The 22,229-nt window shown below is 35.5% G+C and overlaps 3 protein-coding genes across 5 annotated transcripts; 2 read left to right on the top strand and 1 right to left on the bottom strand.

Annotated features, from left to right (window-relative positions):
* Window positions 1-735: 735 nt before the first annotated feature.
* Window positions 736-6,386, top strand: LOC113749625 (CBL-interacting serine/threonine-protein kinase 8). The gene is made up of 14 exons (XM_027293432.1): window positions 736-1,158; window positions 1,988-2,050; window positions 2,165-2,236; window positions 2,344-2,451; window positions 2,541-2,615; window positions 2,700-2,753; window positions 2,885-3,010; window positions 3,221-3,310; window positions 3,818-3,940; window positions 4,676-4,795; window positions 4,963-5,079; window positions 5,239-5,295; window positions 5,369-5,443; window positions 5,845-6,386. Exons 1-14 carry the CDS (start codon window positions 1,000-1,002, stop codon window positions 5,944-5,946), a joined length of 1,341 nt encoding a protein of 446 aa, XP_027149233.1. The 5' UTR covers window positions 736-999; the 3' UTR covers window positions 5,947-6,386.
* Window positions 6,387-8,096: 1,710 nt separating this feature from the next.
* LOC113750215 (protein odr-4 homolog) lies at window positions 8,097-14,928 on the top strand. Its single transcript, XM_027294193.1, has 10 exons — window positions 8,097-8,494; window positions 9,137-9,232; window positions 9,992-10,080; window positions 10,165-10,293; window positions 10,526-10,646; window positions 12,313-12,397; window positions 12,517-12,626; window positions 13,108-13,259; window positions 14,001-14,097; window positions 14,414-14,928. The coding sequence occupies exons 1-10, from the start codon at window positions 8,195-8,197 to the stop codon at window positions 14,717-14,719; spliced, it is 1,485 nt and encodes a 494-aa protein (XP_027149994.1). The 5' UTR covers window positions 8,097-8,194; the 3' UTR covers window positions 14,720-14,928.
* Window positions 14,929-15,469: 541 nt separating this feature from the next.
* LOC113749326 (phosphoglycerate mutase-like protein 1) lies at window positions 15,470-20,350 on the bottom strand. 3 transcript variants are annotated; one of them, XM_027293017.1, is made up of 10 exons: window positions 20,176-20,350; window positions 19,154-19,221; window positions 18,883-18,990; window positions 18,463-18,542; window positions 17,930-18,092; window positions 17,242-17,316; window positions 17,043-17,131; window positions 16,672-16,791; window positions 15,912-15,956; window positions 15,470-15,831 (listed from the first exon to the last, which is right to left on the bottom strand). In XM_027293017.1, the coding sequence occupies exons 2-10, from the start codon at window positions 19,211-19,213 to the stop codon at window positions 15,720-15,722; spliced, it is 852 nt and encodes a 283-aa protein (XP_027148818.1). In that variant the 5' UTR covers window positions 19,214-19,221; window positions 20,176-20,350; the 3' UTR covers window positions 15,470-15,719. The 3 variants fall into 3 exon arrangements, with proteins under 3 accessions (XP_027148818.1, XP_027148819.1, XP_027148817.1); XM_027293018.1 differs by having other exon boundaries at window positions 19,154-19,215; XM_027293016.1 differs by lacking the exon at window positions 20,176-20,350 and adding an exon at window positions 19,885-19,965.
* Window positions 20,351-22,229: the final 1,879 nt, after the last annotated feature.

Genomic DNA, 22,229 nt, shown 5'->3' with positions numbered 1-22,229 from the left:
TGGTATCAAATATAGCATATCATTCTATACATTTGATTTAATGTAAGATCTAAATTGCATTATTCAGTGGCAAATTCACCATTAAACATGATTAACAACAAATAATAAAAAAAATCTGTAATCAAAATATTACAAAGAGTGAACTTTAATTCCATAAAATTCTCAACAACTAATTTTAATATGTTGATAAGTATATTTATGATGTTAAAGTTGATTCTTTGTGATATTTTGATTGCAAATTTCTTAATTATTTATTGCAGATCATGTTTGACAATGGGTATATAATTGAAAAGAGTAATTGGATATTGTATTAAGTAAAAAATATAACATGATATATTATTTTTTGATACTGTATATGATTTGATCTCTAATGACAACAACAAATTTTAGTGCTTTTTTTAATGTATGGATTGGTATTAAATTAATTAAATAATGTTGTAGATGAGGGGTAGTGATGAAATTATAATATATTTTCTCTCCTAATATTACTTTTAATTATCAATTGGGTCTAAATGTTATAAGATAATTAACTTTAGAGGAGATTAGTGTAATTTTTGATACCTGGGGGAGGTCAGTGAAATAGTCAAAAAATTCAGGGGAGGTTTCTGAAATCATCCCAATTTTCTCTTCACCTCGCTTTCACTTCACTATAATACCTTTTTTCAACCACTTCTACCACTCTGCCACTACAAAACCCATTTCCTTTCTTTTCTTTCTCCGCTTTTTCTCTCTTTGTCTACTTTATCAAACCTAATCTTCTTTCTTTCTTGCTCCTACTTTTCTTTTTGTTAATATATTTTTAGCGAAGGGATTTTGTAAATTGATTAATTTAAACAAGTTTCGGTGATTTTGATGATCAATGTGGTCTGGTTGAGAGAATTGATAAAGAGGAAATGGTGGGAAGCTAGGGAAGGAGGAGCAAGGAAAATTTTGAAATTTTGAACAGTTCAAAATTTAGTACTAGAATTTTTTAGAAAATAAAAGAAAAAGGACAAGAAAATGGTGGTGAGGAAAGTAGGCAAGTATGAGATAGGAAGAACAATAGGAGAAGGAACATTTGCTAAAGTTAAATTTGCCCAAAATACAGAGACAGGGGAGAGTGTTGCCATGAAAATACTCGATCGTTCCACCATCATCAAGCACAAGATGGTCGACCAGGTTTTTCTCTATTTCCCATGATCCCTTTTGGCTCAAATTTAGACAATTCAGTTTTTTTTTTAAATGATTTTGCTGCTTGTATTGTAGCTAATTAGCTACTCTCTAGACAGACTGAAAATGGATCCAGCAAGTACTTGTTTTTATTTGGTTATAATCTAGTTCCGTTCTGCTCTTAATTGAATTTGAATCAAATTCTTGAAAATTAAACCTTAAGAATAGAGTTTTGTTGGTGTAAATTATGTTATGACATGACAATTGAGGTAGAGGCATGGTTCGAGGTAATGGTCTAGTATGCTAATTAAGCTCATTGAAAGATGACTGTGCTGAAACTTATTTTGTGAAATTTCCAATGATACTTGAATAGCCATAACGTAGCTAGTAATCTGTGGTTAGTCAACCTTACTTGTCTTGAATTTGAATTTGAATGTTGCTTAATCGGTTGAACTCGGTTGCCAGCAAATCCCATGAAGCGGTTGTTCAGTTGTTGATTTTTTTGACAACTTGATGTTGCATCATTCTAATGATTAATAGCTAAAATTTGGTAATTTTTAATCTACAGTTACCATCCCACTTTTTCACGACTTGAAAGTTGTAGCACCTTTGATGTTTTAGATATATGTGCTTTTTAATTTCTTACATGAAGAGCTCAATGATACTTTTCAAATGGGATTCTCCTCATTAGACGCTAGGCAGTATGTTTTTGTGTATTTTTGTTCATTTTCTTCTGCTGCTCTCGCAACAGCTTACATGTTTTCATGTCCGAGCCTAAGCTTTTCAGAATTTCCATAATTAAATCTCAATGACAGGTCTTGTCATTTTCTTCATGCAGATTAAGAGGGAGATATCTATAATGAAGCTTGTCAGGCATCCATATGTTGTCCGTCTACACGAGGCATGCTTTCAAAATGAAAACTTTATTCCATTCCTTTTCAAATGGAATTGTTATTATTATCTCAGAATTCTATGCAGTTTGCTAGTCTTGCTAATCTTAGTCATCCCATGTTAGGTGATAGCAAGCCGCACCAAGATCTACATCATCTTGGAATTTATTACTGGTGGTGAATTGTTTGACAAAATTGTAGGTCCTTTACCAAATATTGTTTCTTAAAATGGATTTTCTAATATGCTCCCAGCAAAACTTCTAGCATGCTTAGAGGGTCACAATGTTTCGGCATCCATATGTAGGTTCACCATGGAAGGCTAAGTGAAGCTGAATCTCGTAGATACTTCCAGCAGCTTATAGATGGTGTGGACTATTGTCATAGTAGAGGAGTCTACCATAGGGACCTAAAGGTTCTCATTTACTGACCCAGTGACACTTGACTGAATCTGATTTTTATACCTTTTATTGGAATCCTCATGATGCATGCTATGCTTCGCAGCCTGAAAATCTTCTACTAGATTCACAAGGGAATTTGAAGATCTCAGATTTTGGACTTAGTGCGCTACCAGGACAAGTAAGACATCAGAAGTTGATATTTCCTTGCCCAAGTTGTTGAACACAATAGCATTGGGACACTAATAGTAGTTTTTATGCTCAGGGAGTCAACCTGCTCAAGACAACGTGTGGAACTCCAAACTATGTGGCACCAGAGGTATTTCTTTGAACTGGTTCTTGGACTAACTGTAGCTTGTAATTTTATAAAGGGGATTAGATTGTTTACTTCTCCCAGTTTTATTTTATTAAACATTTCCCAGTTGCACGTGATATATGTACCCTCTCTAGGTTTTGAGTCACAAGGGCTATGATGGTGCTGTAGCAGATGTCTGGTCCTGTGGTGTCATCCTTTATGTCCTGATGGCGGGTTATCTTCCATTTGACGAGATTGATCTTACTACACTATATGGCAAGGTATTGTGTTTTCAGCATATCTGCACTATCATGAAAGTTATCAGATACTTGGGTTGCTTTGCTTGACTTTTGGATCTAATCTCCATTGAAGCTTGTTTCTAGTAGTTTTGGTGTCAAGAGATTTGCCACATGTCAAGGAAGCAGTTGGCCATTACATTCATTTATAAAGGATATAAACTATTATGTCATACTGGTATGTATGTTTTGCAGATTGAAAGAGCAGAATTTTTATGCCCATCTTGGTTTCCAGTTGGAGCAAGATCCTTGATTTCTCGAACTTTGGACCCCAATCCTGACACGGTAAGTAAGTCTAACTAGTTTGAGATTCTGAAACCGTAGTTGTTATGCTCTTGTCTTCTTCCAATCGACAATTAGTTGCCTATTTCAGGTTTTCTTCAGTTCTAGGGGCTAGCTTGAGAAATTCATGTATTGAAATTTGCTTTCTTGGAAATTTCTGAGCCAACAAAATACAAGATTTATTGGAGGAGAGCAGGAAGTATCTCGCTTTAACTGATATTTTTAGTAGCATACCAAAGAAAAAGCAATAGATTGGAGTAATCTCGTTACAGAATTTATTAGAGTACTTGCACCTTATTTGTAAAATTTGGTATGATTTGAATGTTGTAAGAACTGAAAACATAATGCACAACCTTGTAACTCAAAAGGTTCTGAGTTTGTAAGGTGCTTCCATTGGTCAGCAGTTTACGCATTTGAATATCTAGGGTAGAGTTTTTCAGAGAAGAGCTTTGTTGGGGACCATTACTTAGTGCACTCACTTTGTGTTACAATGTCTCTTCGTTTATGCAGCGTATCCGAATTGAAGAAATCAGAAATGATGAGTGGTTTAAGAAGGGCTATGTTCCTGTGAAACTTGCTGAAAGTGAGGATGTCAATCTGGATGATGTTAATGCTGTTTTTAATGATGCTGAGGTTGGTGAGAGTAAATTTGCAGCAGCATTTTGCATCATCGTTAGTTCTAGTGATATATTAAGATATGACTGCAATCTATATTTCTTTTTTCTGGGCTTTGGTCCTGTAGTCAGGAATAGGTTGTGATACTTCCACCTGTAGCTGTGGTGATGGAGCATTAGAGGCTATTTGCAGACTTATACTTATAACTGACAAATATCTGTATCCTTGCCTGATGAATCTCTTTGTTTCTTTAAGTTCTTAAGTATATGTATCTCATTGTTCGCTCTTCTTTTCATCACAATAGTTCTTTCATAATCAGCTTTGCAGGTCATAAAGCTTGTAAAATAGTATTCCTTATGTGATTGGGTTCTTAGTATATTGCATGACAGCTTGTTCTTTGTTGGGAAATGCATTAACAACTGCATGAATAGCTACTAAAATGAAAGATGTAATACGCACCTGCATGATGCACATTTTGTTCTTTAACCCCATTACTGCAAGGTCCAATCTGTTTCTTAACCAGCTGTTATGATCTGTGAGGGTGGCTTTCATAACTTAATTCATGATGAAACAAGTTAAAGTTTGTTGAGTAGGTATGCTGTTTTACTATATTAGGAGCGAAATTTTCTGCGCTAACCACAGAATGTTCCCATTTTAAATGACTAGTTTTTATGCTGAGTTTTAATTTCTTCATTCATGGGTCGGAAGTTGGCTCTTTATTCCTCACATTTTCTCCATGTTATTGTGTTGCAGGAAGAACAAACTAATGAGCAATGTGGGAATGAGGATGTAGGGCCTTTGGTTCTTAATGCATTTGATCTAATCATTCTCTCCCAAGGATTAAACCTTTCTGCCTTGTTTGATCGTAAGCAGGTACAAGCACCAAATTATCACCTCAATTTGAATGAATTTTAATTCAAGTATTCATGTTACTTCTTGCTTAATGTTGTAGTTCATAATGCAGTCCCCCTCCCTGTCCTAGTTAATTTTACTTCATCATATCTGATCCAACATTTTCATTGAACCCTGTGGATATACAGGATTTGGTGAAACATCAAACGCGCTTTGTTTCACAAAAACCTGCAAAGGTTGTTTTATCGAGTATGGAAGTTGTTGCTCAATCAATGGGTTTTAAAACCCATATTCGTAATTATAAGGTAGGATACTAGATATGTTACCTACCTTTTTGCAAATCTAGAAACCAGCCTTGTGGCATATTATTTCTTATCCTAGAAACTTTTGTAAAGTTGATCTCTATCTAAACCTGTTAAGTGGTGGAATACATGTTTTGAAATTTTAATTAAAAAATTTCTCAGATGAGGGTGGAAGGCCTTTCTGCAGACAAGGTTTCACATTTCTCAGTATTTTTGGAGGTAAGGATGCAGCCTTCTTACTGTCCTTAACTCTTGACAGACAGTTTTAGTTATGCAATCATTTCCTGAACAGATCTTTGAGGTTGCTCCAACATTTATTATGGTAGACATTCAGAAAGCTGCTGGAGATGCTAGTGAATATCTCAAGGTCAGATACTGGAAATTATTCTACATTATTGCTGTAATTGAGCTTATCGGTATTTGTTATGCTCACTGTTGATCTCTTCATCTTTACTGTTGGAGTTGAGGAAACTAGTAAAAGGGCTATAATACTTACTCGGGTGCTGTCTTTTTGCATTCGCATAAGAGAGAGAAGGTGGTGGTAATGCATGGTTGCTGGAAATTATGAAGTGTTCCAAACTTGTTACAGCACTAGATAGATATTATTGCCTGCTAAACGAATCTCGAGTCTTTGATTGTTGAACTGAGATTTAGTTGTTTTCTGGTAGTAGAGCTGAGAAATAGAATTGAAAAGATAATTTATTTCTTGGATATTTGTTTTGGAACTTGCTACTATAATGTAGTGATTATAAAGAATTTACTCTGCAGTTTTACAAAAACTTCTGTAGCAACTTGGAAGATATCATCTGGAAACCACCTACGGACTTGTGCAAATCAAGGATCTCCCTGGCAAGGAGTAAAAGGCGATGATCTATACTAGTATCCCGAAAGCAATCAAGTCTGTAGGATAGAAATGTTGATGCAATATGGGTCGTATGCATATAATTTACAATACCATGCTTTCCTCTGCCTCCTACCATGCTTTGAGTGATATGGTACTGTCAGTCTGTATTCCCCAGTTTTGTATTAGTTGTGCAAATTAATATGAAGCCCTCATTGATGAAGTCCCCTTAAGTTGGATTGCCTGGGAGACAATATGCTAGTTATACTTACCAATCTTTAACACCCCTCTAGTTGTACTATCACATATAGAGTAGAAGTTGTAACACTTGTACTTCTTGCTCCCTTTTTTAAGAAGTACCATCTGTACTTCTTGCTCCTTTATTTAAGAAGATTGGTCTTTGTTGTAAAATTTTTCACTTTTGATAGTGTAAAAGTTGTACCACTTCATCACCTTTGACGAAGATTAATCTTGTTGCAAAGTGTTATGGTTAGCGACAACTTGTAGATAGCAGGAGGCACATTGTGAATTTTGATGCTGCATTGCTTGGAGGCAGGCTGAAGCGTCTTCCATTATGTGTTGGCAAGTGCAGAAACCTTCCAACAAGAAGAAGTTCATTGCAGTTCTCTTGTGTGCGTATTGCAATCGCCAAATTTACTAATCAACAATTTTAACTTTGTTTTTAAGCTCCAATGACAATGGTGACAATTATCAAAAAAAGATTCAAGATCCAAACAAATTTCAAGTCTAACGATCAAATTTGAAATAAATTCAGATCTAACAATAAAATAAGAAAAATATTTGTAGGATAAAAAATTTCTCACTAAAAACTCTTGAGAAAAACATAAAACTCTCAATAAAAAAAAAAAAATTTAGGAGAGACTTTATTAGAAAAATAAAGCAAAACAAAATTTATGAGAGGAAGACTTTAATGTGATCTTCCTTCCTTCCTAAATGAAAGGTCTTTAAAAAGAGGAGAAGAAATGGAGAAAAGAAACCTCTCTTAGGGTCTGTTTGTTTTAATGTAGAATATTTTCCCTAAGAAAACATTTTCAATGAAAATTCTTTCCTGGAAAATATCTAATTTTCCCTTCATTTTCCGGTGTTTGGTGCAATTTTAAGAAAATGTTCTGAAAAAATTAAAATCCTCCAACGATAATATCGTTCCCGGATTTCTCTTTTGCTAATTGCTACTACTAATTATCATTATCTCTACCCACCTCATTAGCCACAACAAACAATCCCCAATCCAAATCCTTTCAAGTCTCAAAAAATAAATCAAAGACCAGAACCAGGAATTCACAATCTCCCCAAGCCAGTTGAGTGCCATTGTAATAAAAAGTTTAAATTATATGCCTACAGCTGATTGAACCATTATAAGAAATTAGCAATTGAAATTTGATGTTTATTGTACTAACTCTTCTTCTAAAAATGTTCCTCCTGCCTCCATTGGCTTCACATTTTTTCCTTTCTTCAAAACTTCTCAATGCAAGCCCAATTTAGATCTAGAGTTGTATAATCCATAAATGTGTTTGTATGGCGCAAGAGAACGGGAACAGTAGAGAGGAATATGAGAAAGAGGAGAGCTCGAAGAGGCGCAAAGTTGTGGGATTTGCAGAAGTAAGTGCAGGAACATAGCTCTTGATTTGATCTCTGTGGTATAGTGCTTGATGGCTTTGTACAATAGCCAAGTGCTGAGGAAACTGATAAGTCGCGATAGTTGTCGGAAATTAACTTCCGTATCTTAATTCCGGAAGTCATTTTACACCAAGTTATGTAAAAGATTTTTTACCAGAAAAAATTTTCCTGACCTCTTTTGCAGCCAAACACCAGAAATTGAAGAAAATATTTTCTGGAAAAGATTTTCAGTCAAAACAAACAGACCCTTAAATTGGGATTTGTAATTTTTTTTCTTAATTTCTTGTATATTCAACGCGGGTAAAATAAATGAAATGGGTTAAGGCATTATCTTGATAGCTTTAAATTTTTAAAAAATTTAATTATGAAAAGTGATTATAGAAAAAAATTAAAATCAATGAAAGCCACTCTTAAATTGATTATGAATTTTAACTTTTTAAATTTTTGAAAGAGAAATCTATAATAAGTTAAAATAATCGAGACAACAAGTCATAAAGAAGACACGACGCGAAACGAAACCATTCCACCAGAGATCCGACCCAAAAAAATATCCGCTCCATTGGATCCGACTCCTTAAACCTTCTCTGAATTGTCACACTCCTTAGAGGCTTAGACAGAGCAAAGGCGAGGAAGAAGAAGATGGTGAAAGCTGTCGTCGGAGAAGAATCACGGCTAAAGTTAATCGAAGATCGGCTCAGCCAAGCCGCTGTTCCCTCTCAGGTAGGTCTTGTAATCGGGAAATTGAGCAAGAGCTTAGACAAAGGCTTCGTTTTCGATTTAATTCCGACTCCCCTGAACGACGCTGGTGAACCAGCTTCTTCACTAATTGAGAGCGGTAAAGATGATGGAAATAAGAAGAAAGGTTCCAAAAGCAAGCCTCAATCCGACTCCTCGGCTTTGGTTATCGACAGAGATTGGGTTTCCGAACACGCTCGTCAGGTTAACACATTTCCACAAGTTATACTTTTTTTTTTAATAATTTGCTGTAATTTGAATTATCAAATTATGTGTTTGAATTTAGAATATGACTACGAGAATTGCATATTTTTGTGCTAAGAGAAGATGAAAGTATGTGAGTATTTTACATGTTGCACTGGATGATGTATAATGTATGTGTATGTATTACTGCAAAAACGTGACGTAAATAAAGATTATTTTGATCATTATGAAATGAATAGCAGTCCATAGAAATTAATTTTAAATTTTGATTGTATCTTATTTTAAATGGTTCTAATTTCATGGAAATTATTATCTGGACTTTTATGTTCCCTGTGGGGATTAGATGTATTCCAGTATTCATCCTATTTCAACTTTGAGCCTATTGATTGAGTTTTACGAGTTGTATTAATAACCTGCTCGAGGTTCTTATCTATCTCCAGAGAGTTAAAGATACGTTTAGGCTGGATATCATCAAAGTTGGGCTCTTTGACCTTGCGTTCATGTCCAGTTTTGATTTTCTTAAGTTTGGACTTTGGGTGCCTGCTTGACTTTCAGCCTAGGACTCTGTGAAAATCTATTCTTGGCAAGTTAGATATATGGTTCAAAGAATTGCTCAAGTACTAATGAAGGTTTCGTTTTCAGGTCTCGAGAATGCTGCTTGGTGGGATGAAGGTTATTGGTGTCTATATATGGGTCAATGAAAGCTCCTTCAAGAATTCAACAATTACACTTTGTCAGGTCTTGTTCATTCCGCAACTGGAGTTTTGCATGTTTAAATACAAACTTGAATTTGTGATTGAGAGAGAGATGACTGTTTAATTTTATGGATGTGAAAGAATAGGTGGATTTGACTATTATGATGGTATTCTCAATCCTGGTCTGGATATAGACCAGAGTCAAGACAGCCAGATTTGAGTATTACACTGCCATCTCTCTCTCTCTCTCTCTCACACGCGTGCGCGCGAACACGTGTTCACACAAGTACACACATTTTGTTGAGTGAAATACAACCTATGACATCATATGGGTCAATGAAAGCTCCTTCAAGAATTCAACAATTACACTTTGTCAGGTCTTGTTCATTCCGCAACTGGAGTTTTGCATGTTTAAATACAAACTTGAATTTGTGATTGAGAGAGAGATGACTGTTTAATTTTATGGATGTGAAAGAATAGGTGGATTTGACTATTATGATGGTATTCTCAATCCTGGTCTGGATATAGACCAGAGTCAAGACAGCCAGATTTGAGTATTACACTGCCATCTCTCTCTCTCTCTCTCTCACACGCGTGCGCGCGAACACGTGTTCACACAAGTACACACATTTTGTTGAGTGAAATACAACCTATGACATCATTGGTAGCAATATCTGGAACAATTTCTAAGTCACATTGGGCATGTTTCATGCTCTTGAATGTGTTTGGCCACTTAACGACCTTAGTGTTTCTGAATATTTGACCTGGTCCATATGCTACTGCTAATATTATGCTCTTTCAGACTGTAAAAGGAGTCTCTGATGCAGTGCCCTTTATGGACACTGATATGGATGAGAGACTGCTCATCCACATTAGTTACAGTCCCAGAAGGTAACTTCAGGAAAAAATTTGCCCCCTCATACAAGTTTAATGTCTTTCAGTTCATTGATACCCTGCCTGAAAATTTTGTATCAGATGGACCTGTCGAAATTGTTCGCTGGCTTCTAACATTACATCAAGTAGTTTACGGCCTTGTGATTTCAAAATGGGAAAAGTTTTGTCTTCCTTGAAAGAATTTAGGTGCACATATAACTTTGATATGAGGTAATTGTAATCTGATTTTAGTTTTTCATATTCTAAGCCTAATGTGATTGGTGAAAGTATCTAGCATTCCATTCCTACCCACAAAAAACATTTCTAGGAGACAGAGCACTATTCCCATTTTTCTCTCTCTCTTTTTTTTTTGGGCTCCTTGACATTTTCCAATCACACTTAGTGAAGTATTGTTGTGGCTACTTGGGTATGTTTTTAAGTGGTTGAGTTATATTTTTCACAGGTTACCAGTTTTCTCTGAAAATGGATCAAGTATCAGAAAAATGAGTGAAGTTCTTCGTCGTGGACTTTCAACGCATGCCAAAGAGCTTAAAGGCGCAAAGTGTTTGATTAATGGAAGACTGGTAAGGAACCGTTAAATTGCGGAACTGTTGCACTGTATGTATTGTTTCTGCGCTTGGTATGGAAACAGTGAATTATTATCAATCATGGAGTAGCGTGGTTCTGTGAAACTCTAACTTGAAATGCAAGGTCTGTGTCCACCATGCATGTAATTTGGGTCATAAACTTTTTAAGTGATACGCACTTTTTGGAGCCTTTAAAATATTGTTTGTCTGCTGGCCATATATACTGCTAGTAACTAATGTCTAATGTCATCTATTAACTATGAAGATGATGGGGTAGAATGCTGCTAATATTGATATTACTAATGATAATGTACTGTTGGTGCTGATCCAGTGACATAATACAAAGAAGAAAGCAAATAAATTAACAAAATGAGACATTTCTGGCACAAATATACCCTTTAGATTTCTATAACATGTATTATTCATGGTAAAAGGTATTTTCTAGTAGGAAATTAGGAAAATATGTTAGGCAAGTTGTAAAGCTGCAGAAGTCATGCTTAGATTGACTTCTGAACTATTATTGCCCTGCTTACCTTTTAAAAAATTTGTTCTCAGCTTTTTCTTGTATAATTGCCTACCTCATGCTAACCTGCGTTCATCGTGTATAGGTCACAGATATGGGGCATCTAGTGATAGGTGGTCTAGGGTGCTAGGGATCATGAACCTCACTTCTAAACATCTCAGGGACAAGGCCATCATCAGGGTGCTCTTTTGTTACCCACTGCTTCTTCTTCAAAGTTGTAATATATTTGAATAAACAAGGCAATTTTGTGGTCCTGTAAGCCTTAGATAGTCCAGTTAATTTGTGTTAAGAGTATTGCGACTGGTAGTAGAAATGTACGTAAGTTCCTAGTTATATGGTGAAAGCCACATAAGACATGAAGAAAGCATGTCTCTTTGTTTTGTTTCAGATAAGGAGGAGATCTGGTGGATGGAAAAAGAGCGTGCCTTTTTGCTACCTTTGTCTTATAAAATACATCAGCCTATTCAATTTCATTGTGATTATGTTAAGTTTAGAAGATTACTTGTAGATATTGCATTGTCAAGCTATAGCCGTCATCTGAAATTTGATTTTTTGAGTCTAGGTGCATGATTTTGTTGCAAAGTGAATCAACTTTGCAACTGCAAGTGTCTGTCTCCTTTAGTACTTAGACATGGTTGAATGTTTAAGTGATTTTCTTACCATCCAGCCATCAGTGTGCACTTGAAATCACTGCATATGGTTCGATGCCTATCAATCCAAATGTATGTTTTTTCCCCAAGCTATAATAATCTCATAAAAGAGGCTAGATCGGAATTTAAAAAGTTGCTTTCTGATTGCTTAGTATAGCTTTGTGTGATGTTGATATTTCATTCCTTCCATCTGTTAAAGCCATCCAATTCAAAAGCTATTGGCTAGAGTGTAAAAGTTATTTTCCCACTGGATTGAAGGCAGATTTTAGTATGGTTGATGAGTTAAAGTGAGTAATATATTGTGCACACCCTGCAATGCCCCCATTATGGCCTGCAGAAGAAATGGTGTCAAGTTTGCTTCTTCAATGACACAATTCCTGTATGCAATTATTAATAGACAATGTTTAGTTGTCTACTGTCAGCTTTATCTCTTTCCTTTCTTTTCTAGTCTATTCTCTTTCCTCGATCTTCTCAAATCATGTATGTTTAGGGGATTGAAGATGAGCAATATGCACCAGATGGTTTACATGAAGTTGAATTTCTCCTACCTTTCATGCACGAGAAATCTTTAGAAGGTGAGTTTGGCCAGTTTTGTTAATATTTCATTTTATACGTCATTGAGGACCTGGTTGGGTTACTTTGCTCAACTTTTGTAAGCTTATATCGCTTATTGGTGTGATTTTTCTTTATAAAGTATACAGGCAGACAGAGGTGGTTGGTGTCCTTGTCTTTCATGGTTCTGTGTGCTCTTTTGCATACCTGAATCCGAAGGAACCGATGTCACAAGCTTTGAATGAGATAAAGGTACTCCACAATAGTTTCAGAATGTGCTTCCCCCTTTCTTTCCCTAACATGAAATCTTTTTGATATTTGTTGACAAATTATTTCAATTCCATAAAGATTTTTGGTGTGCCCATCCTGTGAACATACCAAGATTGACAGATGGATAGTATATGCTTGTCTTTAGAGAGTTGAATTTTCAAGAAGAATTGTGAATTTGGTAGGGCAATTTTCAACTACGAAAATTAATCAGCTAGTGCTGAAACTGTTATTGCAATTTTGATCAATGTAAACTGGCATCTCAAATTCACTTGATCTCTTGATAATGTTCTGATGTTAGTAACATTTTACTTGAATCTTTTAAATGCCCATGCTTTGATTTGAAAGCCCTGTCCAGTGATGAATCTCTTGGAAGGTCAGGGTTTTATATTTCTTCTCCCTTCAGGCTGATATTTTGTAGCTGTAACTTTATTCAGATGTATGATCATAGGCTTCTTGTGTTTAGGAAGACATAATCATGAGTTTGCAAAGTAGATTGGAGATCTTGTGTGATGAGGCAGACAGAGATTCAGAATCAATAATTGATGAAGATCAGGGAGCAGGCCGTCATTTGTCAATGGGAAAACAAATTCCGCAGCTTGACCTACAATTGCAGAGGTATATGACTGTCAGTAAGTGTTGCTTATTCAATATTGGTGGAAAGTACGAGAGTGCACAGACAGTTTTGCATTATCTGTCCTGGATTCAGTTGGTCTTAAGCGCTTCTATGAAAGGAAAAGGATGTCTAATTATGTTTTTTTCCTGGCATTTATTTGACTGTTATTGATGATCAGATCATGGGATGCCATTTTTATCTTGTCGTGATGAGACGTGTCTACTTTCCAATTTTCTATTTTTTCCTGTCATGGTTTCAGTGAGTGAATATGAGCAATATAAAAAGTTATTTTAATCAACAAACTGTTTCTGGTGACTATGCTGAACTGACATGGAACTTTATATGTAAAAATAAATTGTTTGGTCAATGCTAATGAAAGCTACTTAGTCCAGTGAAAGAGAATCAGATGAAATTCTTCTGAATTTGGTTAATAGGAAGTGAGGAGTATTTTTTAGGTCAGAAGGATCGGCCCTGCAGTCAACTTTTCTGTGTATGTATGTGTGCATGTGTGCATCAGGGATGAAAGGACAAACAAAGACAGAAATAGAGTAATATAAAACAACCCAAAAACAAAATTGGCGAGTGCCTATCTCGTCCTCTGTTCTCATGGTTTATTAGTTGGTTGGAAGTGGAATCATTTATGAAGATAATATGTCTTCCATTATGAATAGATCATCTTCTTTAAGTCCTGAAAGCTGATAGTTGAATTCCTTTTCACCTATTTTTATCGTCATTTGAATTAGAGAATTCTCAAACCTGTCATTTCCTCGAAGAGTATTCATTCCATGGCTGGCGGGTACATACATCTGTGACTACATTCTGCCATCTGAAACAATTGAGGTGCGTTTCTGGAAACTCTGAATTTAACAAGATCATATTGATAAACTTATGTTTTATATTCTTTTCTAACAATAATTTATGTTCTCTGACTACCATTCAAACATTTGATGAATGCTAAATGATATATTAGATCAGAATTAAGGGCTTCAGATCTTTGATTGGAACTTTAATTCTTCAGAAAGAGACGTGTGTTTTGACAGTATCCATCTTTAGCTGATTATGTTGGCTGCGTAGTTAAACACTTCTTAAAATAAAATGAAATGTTGACTTAGTGATACCCTTTTGACTTTTCCTTGTCCTGCTCTTGCCATCCCAGGTTCTCAAAGATCATTGTGTTGAGCTGATGTCCATGGAAGCTCCAGAAGATGATTCAGCAATTTTGGGGCTGGAATCTGAAGCCCTTTCCGTAACCTCTGCCAGCAAGTCTTTTTGGGACATTGCTAGTCAGTTATCTTCAGAATCTAAGCCGGATGGTTTAATCTCAAAGAAGAGTAAGAAGGAAAGGAGCCCCGGGACATCACAGCTGGCTAAATTAGGTGATTTGAGTATAGTTGCAGCCTTCTTTGTTCTTATATTCTCTGTGGTAGTGGGTTTGGCTTTATTTGTTTTCAGATCACAATAATATTGAAGTTCAATCCAGACGTGCCAAGGCTGTATGTAGAAACTTTTCTTCTTGTCTGATTGGATACTATCCACCAAATCAAAATTTTGGAGAAACAGAGTTAGATTTTGAACTTATAGTAAGCAACTGTTGTAACCACATTTTGAGAATTTTCATTTTAAAAGGATAATATGATCAGTGGAGGAACATTGATCATTATTTCACTGTCATTTCGTACCGATAATCTGTGTGATCTACACGCAGTTTTTAGATGTTTTTTGTTTCATGATTCTGGATTCATTTATATACCTGCGCTTACTAAGTTATGAGCTTGCTTGCTATTGGCTGTCGGTAATTCGTACATTACACACTTCCGATAAATGTATTCTCTAAGCAAGTTGAAAAGGCAGGAGGAATATGGTGTAGAGTAAACTTGTTCACATTTCTCCAGTCGTCTTCTTTACAATTTAGTGCAAGATAAAATAGCCGCTTGAATAGGCACAAATAATCACTTTGACCAAGTAGTGGGTTTGTAATAAATAATTGACCTAACGCCATCATGTTCCCTGTAAAAATCTGAAAGCAACATGCAGCAAGGGTTAAAAGCTGCACCGATCTTCTCTCTAAGGAATGGAGGTGTGAAGAAGAATAAGAAACATCAAGAGCCAGCATGCCTGGAGCTAAAGTAACGAGTAGCCGAAGTCAAGAATGACCCTTTTCCATAATGTAGAGATTGCTTGCTAGAGAGATGGTTATTTCTTTTGGGGTAAGGATCAGGTAATGATTTTAGGGTATTCATAAATCTTCAACCCAACAAGCCAAAGATTTGGCCACAACAAAATGGGCTCTAACAATCTTTTGACTCTTTTGAGTCATCAAAGCAAAATGATAGTAAGAAAATGAATCCGTGGAGCAGGAGGTCCTTGCCAAGTATGATATTTTCTAAAACCTGAGATTTCTGACGAGCCTGATAGAACTAAGCATTAATAGTAATTTGTCTAGTACTCCAAAGAATCAAATCCTACTTGGCTGACCCGGCAGGATGCTCCTCACTAGCATCATCACTTGGAACATCAGTTCCGCTTGGAATTTTGCCTGGATAATTAGTTGTTGAAGAATCTGACCCAATCATGCTGCAGGTCCAAAAATTCATGAATGAGAAAGATGAAAAACGAGAGGTATAGGATCCCTTCATGATTTGGAGGCAACATACCTTCTGTCAACAATAACCATGGAGCGAAGTTCACAATTGCTAAATCTGCATAAACAAATGGAAATGGAAACATCAACGCACTGGTGGAACAAAACAATGCCAACGGATGGTGAAAGAATATTTCTGGAATTGACATCAGCAAGTACATCTCTTTAATAAACTGATTTTTTTTTTTTTTTTTTTTTGCATGGATTGCGCTCTACAAACAGCATGTGTCATTGTTGACACCATCAGGGAACAAATCCATTGCAAAATGCAAAATTAAAAGTTTAAGGCAATATCTCATGGACCACGTTTAAAGGGGAAGCAATTCTCCTTCAGTAATGCCAAAAGTACAAGCACAGTGGACCTAATATCATGTTGATGCTCAATAGCAACTACTGAGTTAGTTCAAAGTTTACCTATCTGCCAAAAAAACTAATGGGGTTTGGCAGTAACTAACAATTGCATTTCCATATCATCCACCAATTTAGGGAGAAGCCAGCAAACTCAGACCAGTTTGTAATAAAATTACAACCTACTTGAGACTTTTAGCCCACAGGATTAGATTTATTCTGATGGCTTCTTACTCGCTGTACTAACAGACAAAAAAGCATTTGTCATGTTAAACAATTTCTCCCCATCAAAATTGTCTTGCGAATACAATCATGGGCTTCTAGATGAGCTTTAACAAAAATTGAGATGAAATTTGTGGCCAATTACTTCTAACGATTGAAAAAATTGTCATTAAAGTAGTCTGCAGACATAAAGTGTAACTTACGGTGTGCATATTTCACTCTTAACGGATGGATGACAGTCATTTCCATATGCACTTAGTGTATGAACCAAGAAGCCACTATGGGTAACAATTGCGATCTCCTTTTCCTTCCGTGTCCACAACCTGGACAATTTCACAAAACAAAGTTAAGAATAGAAGGAGGACCAAGAAGTCGATCTTTCACAATCTGGCTGACAACCTTTTTTTTTCCAAACCGCCCTTATTAAGTTCTCTCCCTTTTTCATAAAATACACAGTTCAAGCCTTCACGCATTATCATCCTGTTACAATTGATACAAATCTTCCAAAATTTAATTTTAGGAATTAAATCATTTAAGGAGCTACCATAGCTGTTCCAAAGAATCAAGAAGTCACCATTTCAAGAATTCCATCCCCCTAGCTGCAACTTTGTCATTTGGTTCTCGGACATCAGCCTCCCACAATACATCAGCATCACTTTCAATCTGAAAGTAAAAGTAAAACATAATCTATTAGCAGTGGCTACAAAAGAGATAAAAGAAGCAGTTAATTCATTTTCTGGGCATTGTTTAACAACTTGCAAAAAACTACTTGCCAGTGAAAAATCAATTGCAGGAAAAAGAGTCGTATACTCGCTTACGCTTCTCCTTTTATCACACCAATGAACTCCCTGCATTGTGAAAATGAAAAATATCAAGAAACATCCTATATTCAAACATCACCAGATACAGGCGAAATACTGTTGCAGGTAGAAATCTCCACAAAATCATGCAATGCATTTAATTGAAGTCCTAATTTATATAGCCAATTGTCCAAGTATAGGAGTGAGAGAGAGAGAGAGAGAGAGAGAGAGAGAGGTGGATGATGCATCTAAGAAATCCACGTCATTCAAGTAAAAGTTAAAGAAATAACAGCTTTTGTAAAAGTTCCAATCCATCAGAAAGCAGAGAATTAAAAGTCCACTGGAATGTCGGAGCAATTTTGTTTCAAAATTAGTGTAAACCATCAAGTTACTTGCTGAAAATATCATTAAATACCACATTCAATAGGGCATAGCAAAAGGGAAAGCAAACAAGCAAATTAGTTTTGATTAAGAACACAAACATATAAAACCTGCAATTATGCATAAGGTTTATACATAAAGACAAAGGCACACATTTTAGAGCTAGAGGAAGCAAAAAGGAACATATATATACTCAATATCTATGGCTAAAAAAAAATATATCAATAGCAAAGTTCAAACTCCATGGTCAGATAAGTTACATGCTATTGGAGTCTCATACCAAATGTTCTCGACAAAGTTCCACAGCTATGAATGGAGGGCAGTTCAGACTTGAAATTGCTGGTCGGCTACTATTCCCAGCATTTTCAGTCATAAGTGGAGGAACATCTATTCCGTCTTTGTAACTTCCTGCACCAAAAACTCCTACTGCTGTTTGCATAGTCCTACAAAAAAACTAACCGCAGTTATTGAAACTTATTGTCTTCATGTTCAATGCTAAGGCTGCTAGATACCACCAATAGGAGGTATTAATATCCAATATCACCTTTGAAAGTAAAATCATGATACAAATAGGAGGTATTAATTCTTTTGCCCCTTTTCAACGTCTTTTTTCTACTTATCACATCTCAGACATCCATTTTTATCCAGTCAAATATATTAATCAACAAGTGCCAGTGCAGGATTCTCAAATGAATTTTCAAATAGCAGCAACTCAGAGACACACAAATGCAAAAAAATGGAAAAATTATAAGGAATTCACCTTTCATGCTCCAGAACGAAGAATAAACAGCTTCAGGTTTTAACGACTAGTACCTTAACAAAGGGGAGCAGATGACTAATTCAATCCTCTTGGACAGTCCAGTTGAATGAACATGCTTACGAAGATTATCTACCTGTTAGAAAGGATGAACCTGTCCTCATCACTAATAATAATAATGCAAAATCTTTTACTCATGAACAGTACAGAAGTTTATTATGGTTAAAAGCATTTTCAATATTTCTATTAAGAACCTTTCTCAAATTCTAAGGCATGGTTCTCTCTAATCATTTAAAAAAGGCAAAAAAAAAAAAAAAAAGCAGAAGTCAGATTTTGAGCAAATATTTCTGTCTGATTTTAAAATTGATCTGAAGAATAAAAATAATTACATCAAGCCCAGTAATGTTTCTTTATCTAAAACCATCCTTAAGACCTTAAGCCAGCAATACTTGCAGATCACATTTCAGAAATTTTACCTGCTTCCAACCCAGAGGTGTGAGTTGGGCATCAAAAAGTTCTGGAGACAAGTATGCTCTGTGGTCCTTTTCACCAGCAACATTGTGAAATCCTTGAGCATGCCTTACCTAGAAATTGGAAGGCAAAAATAAATAAGTGAAATTGGAATGCACCAGTACATAGGTGTACACCACTTTCTACATCCAATATAAGCAAAAAGATCAAATACACCATGTCACATGACTCGTTATTATGAACTTATGGCTCTAACATCAGGAAGAAAGGACAAACCAGGTGAATAGTTTTGCAGCGGTGTAATGGGTACAAGCCTTGGCCAACAGAGCAATCCATATCTGCAACTGCATCAATGATGAGCTCAATAAACGACAGCTCTGACAGTAAGAGCAGCACTCAAAATGTATCCGTAGAAAGAAGAAACTAGTCTGATACTTATGCAATTCAATTAAGCAACACCCCACCAGACTCTCCGAGCCTCTCCAGCAAAGACAAGGGTTGGAATATCGTGATTGATAGGCCATACGTTGAATAAAAAGCTACTACAATTACACAACCTGCTTAATCAACCGACCTTAGATCTAGATAGCACATAGCATAAAGAAAGACACAAAAGCAATTTGTTTTCTTTTTCTTTCTCATCTTTCTAACTCCTTGTTGTATGTATGTAGGCAGCAGCAAGTGAAGCAATGAGCAACCATCTTCTATTTTAGCGAGCGAAATGGAAACTTAACAAAGTAGTATTACTACTTCATTAATCGACATTCGTCAGGTTGAGGCCCAAAAGGAAACTAAGAAAATCAGAACAAAGGCCACCAATTCCCAATCAAGTAGAGAAGCTACGAAACTACTGCAGCATAAGTTGTAAAATCATGATTTACGAGTTTCTAAAACTAAAGCAATCACACAATTATCTCAAAAGTACAAACAAAATTGCGCATTTCAACAGAAATCAGGACTCCAACGCCTAAATCTGCGCATCATCACACAAATAAACCAGGAAAAACCTTCAATTTGTTCGAGTTTCACAACACTTTTCAATTCCCCAAGTCTTGGCATATCATATTCTGCTCTCTTCATATAACTATTTTAACATTCCACAAGAAATTAGTAGCACAATTCATATGGGGTGCAATTGAAAGAAAGAAAAGAAAAGGAAAGAAAAGAGGGACAGACAATTATTGCTTTTCACTTTTGTCTTTATTCCCAGATTCCTCAGGTAATAAGGCTGAAATATGCAACGCAAGAATATCACCAATCCAACAGAAAGAGAAAAAAGAATGCAGAGAAACTCTTACCGGGCAGAGAGGATGAAATGAATGGTACGGCTCCAAAAGACGAGGGGGACTCGGAAACTGCTGGCGCTGTTTATTTATTTCTAAATATGGGAATTTCTGTTTCAGAGTATTGGAAGAAATGAAACTGAGACCACTCGGGCTTTCTGGAGGTGCTACAACTATTGGTATTGGGGCCACTGTTAAAACTTAAAAGGGGGTCCCCAACTCCCAACGCTAAACAAATGTTCGTAGCCAATCATAATATCAACGTACGGCAAACGGATCCGGATTGGGGTGTCCTGTCCTCCTATGTTATGTTATAGAAAGCTGCTACTTCTACTTTCGTTGTACTTTCTGCAAGCCATCTCTTTCTTTCATTTCTCTCTCTCTCTCTCTCTCTCTCTTTTTTTTTTTTTTTTTTTTTACGTAAATCTCATATACACCTATAGTGCATGTAACATATAGTATATCATTTGATTCAAAATATATATGTAAAAGTCAAATTTTAAATTAAAATTTTATATAATTATCATTCATCCGGTATATACACAGTTAGTGTAAGAAAAATTAATCATTCTATTTTTGTTACCTTTGTTTCCGAAACTGAGAAAAAAGTCAATGCTGATAGTACATATATTGTTAGTATATGTGATATGTATAATTTCTACATAATTGAGGACTTTTCTTTTTTAATTGACAATACGTATATTTGATTTGAGGACTTGAGGTACGTGAACATCTTTTCTTTGTTCACCTTTTTCTTAAACCCAAAAAAAAAAAAAAAAAAAGGAATTGCCAGTGCTACAGCAGACTTTACGTTGTTCACCTGAGATAAAGAATGGTAGCATGTATTTTGGCTCTTCCATATTATTCATAATATGGTGTATTTTTTTTTTTAATCTAAAACTCGACTCGACAAGTGACATCAGCTAACTCTCAAACTCTCCCATTTCTCCTTTTGATTTGTAAGGTTTGGAGTCTTTTTTTTAAGGCAAAACAAAAATGAGTCATTTTGGTTTCTATATATTCAAAACGCAATTGAAAATATTGATGGCAAAGTAAGTGAGTATCAAATAATTGGCTTGCGGAAAATGAATCTTATATATATATATATATATACACACTAGTGGGTAAGGCATACACTATGATTTTTTTTTTTAGTATAAGTGGGAAAGTTCAAACCAAGGCACACACTATGTGTGTGCATATTAAGAAGAAAATAATGAATAAATAAATTTTAAAAAGACAAAGGATACCAAATTAATTAGAGGGACAAAGTGTGGGAAAAAATTTATATATACTAGTCCTTTCAGCATACTCTACATGTGTGCTTATTTCAAAAATATATAATTGATTATTTTTTCTACAATAAGTTATTGTTTGTAATATCATCCTAGAGCATATATGTTTTTTTTTTTAAAGAAATCTATAAAGCTACTCTTTCTTTTTTTTTTTTTAGGAAGTTATTGTACTTAAAATAATGATAGAGGAAAAAAAAGCGAACTTGAGTAGTTTGAAAACAAACTTTAGAGGGTATTTTTGGTATAATATTAGATGACATAAATTGTTTACACCAAAAAGGATCTTGCTCATATATTGGATAACTTTTTTATACACTGGCCAGTGTATAATTTTTTTTTTTTACACTAGCAGTTTTAAATCATGACACATAACATGAATTCAAATTTGAAATTCAAAAAGTATGTATGTATGTATCTTGTGTGGCTTTTAGGCAAAACAAACACGTTGGAAGTCTGATTCGAGACTCACATGTTACACTTTTAATAGATCATAAACCACAATGGATCATTGTTAAAATTTTGTGTCTAAAAAAAAAAAAATTATATATGAAGAATCATTGGTGCAATTTCCACAGTTTTCATCCGTGCAGGTTCTTGAAGACTGAGGCCAAATCTGGGCTTGGCTTCATGAGCTAAAGCCCGAAGCGAAATAGATCAAATAATTTGGGCCTCGAGGTTTGTTGTTGCTAAGCTACGAAGTGAAGCGCTTCCATGAGTACAAAAAAGTTGGGTTGAATAACACATTTTGAGGCCGATAACCCAATTGAACCGCAA

This window comes from Coffea eugenioides, chromosome 10 (assembly GCF_003713205.1).
Source record: "Coffea eugenioides isolate CCC68of chromosome 10, Ceug_1.0, whole genome shotgun sequence".
Taxonomy (NCBI): Eukaryota; Viridiplantae; Streptophyta; class Magnoliopsida; order Gentianales; family Rubiaceae; genus Coffea; species Coffea eugenioides.
Note: the sequence above shows the minus strand (reverse complement) of the source record. Positions and strands in the feature narration are given on the sequence as shown.

Excerpts from the sequence above, each read along its gene's own strand:
- LOC113749326 (XM_027293016.1), bottom strand. The coding sequence starts at position 19,957 with ATGAAGAGAGCAGAATATGATATGCCAAGACTTGGGGAATTGAAAAGT. Across the intron at positions 18,543-18,882 it reads CACCTCTGGGTTGGAAGCAG|GTAGATAATCTTCGTAAGCA; the intron begins GTAAAATTTCTG and ends CCTTTCTAACAG. Across the intron at positions 17,132-17,241 it reads CTGCAATTGATTTTTCACTG|ATTGAAAGTGATGCTGATGT; the intron begins GCAAGTAGTTTT and ends TTTTACTTTCAG.
- LOC113749625 (XM_027293432.1), top strand. The coding sequence starts at position 1,000 with ATGGTGGTGAGGAAAGTAGGCAAGTATGAGATAGGAAGAACAATAGGA. Across the intron at positions 2,616-2,699 it reads TTAGTGCGCTACCAGGACAA|GGAGTCAACCTGCTCAAGAC; the intron begins GTAAGACATCAG and ends TTTTATGCTCAG. Across the intron at positions 2,754-2,884 it reads CAAACTATGTGGCACCAGAG|GTTTTGAGTCACAAGGGCTA; the intron begins GTATTTCTTTGA and ends TACCCTCTCTAG.
- LOC113750215 (XM_027294193.1), top strand. The coding sequence starts at position 8,195 with ATGGTGAAAGCTGTCGTCGGAGAAGAATCACGGCTAAAGTTAATCGAA. Across the intron at positions 9,233-9,991 it reads CAACAATTACACTTTGTCAG|ACTGTAAAAGGAGTCTCTGA; the intron begins GTCTTGTTCATT and ends ATGCTCTTTCAG. Across the intron at positions 12,398-12,516 it reads GCACGAGAAATCTTTAGAAG|TATACAGGCAGACAGAGGTG; the intron begins GTGAGTTTGGCC and ends TTCTTTATAAAG.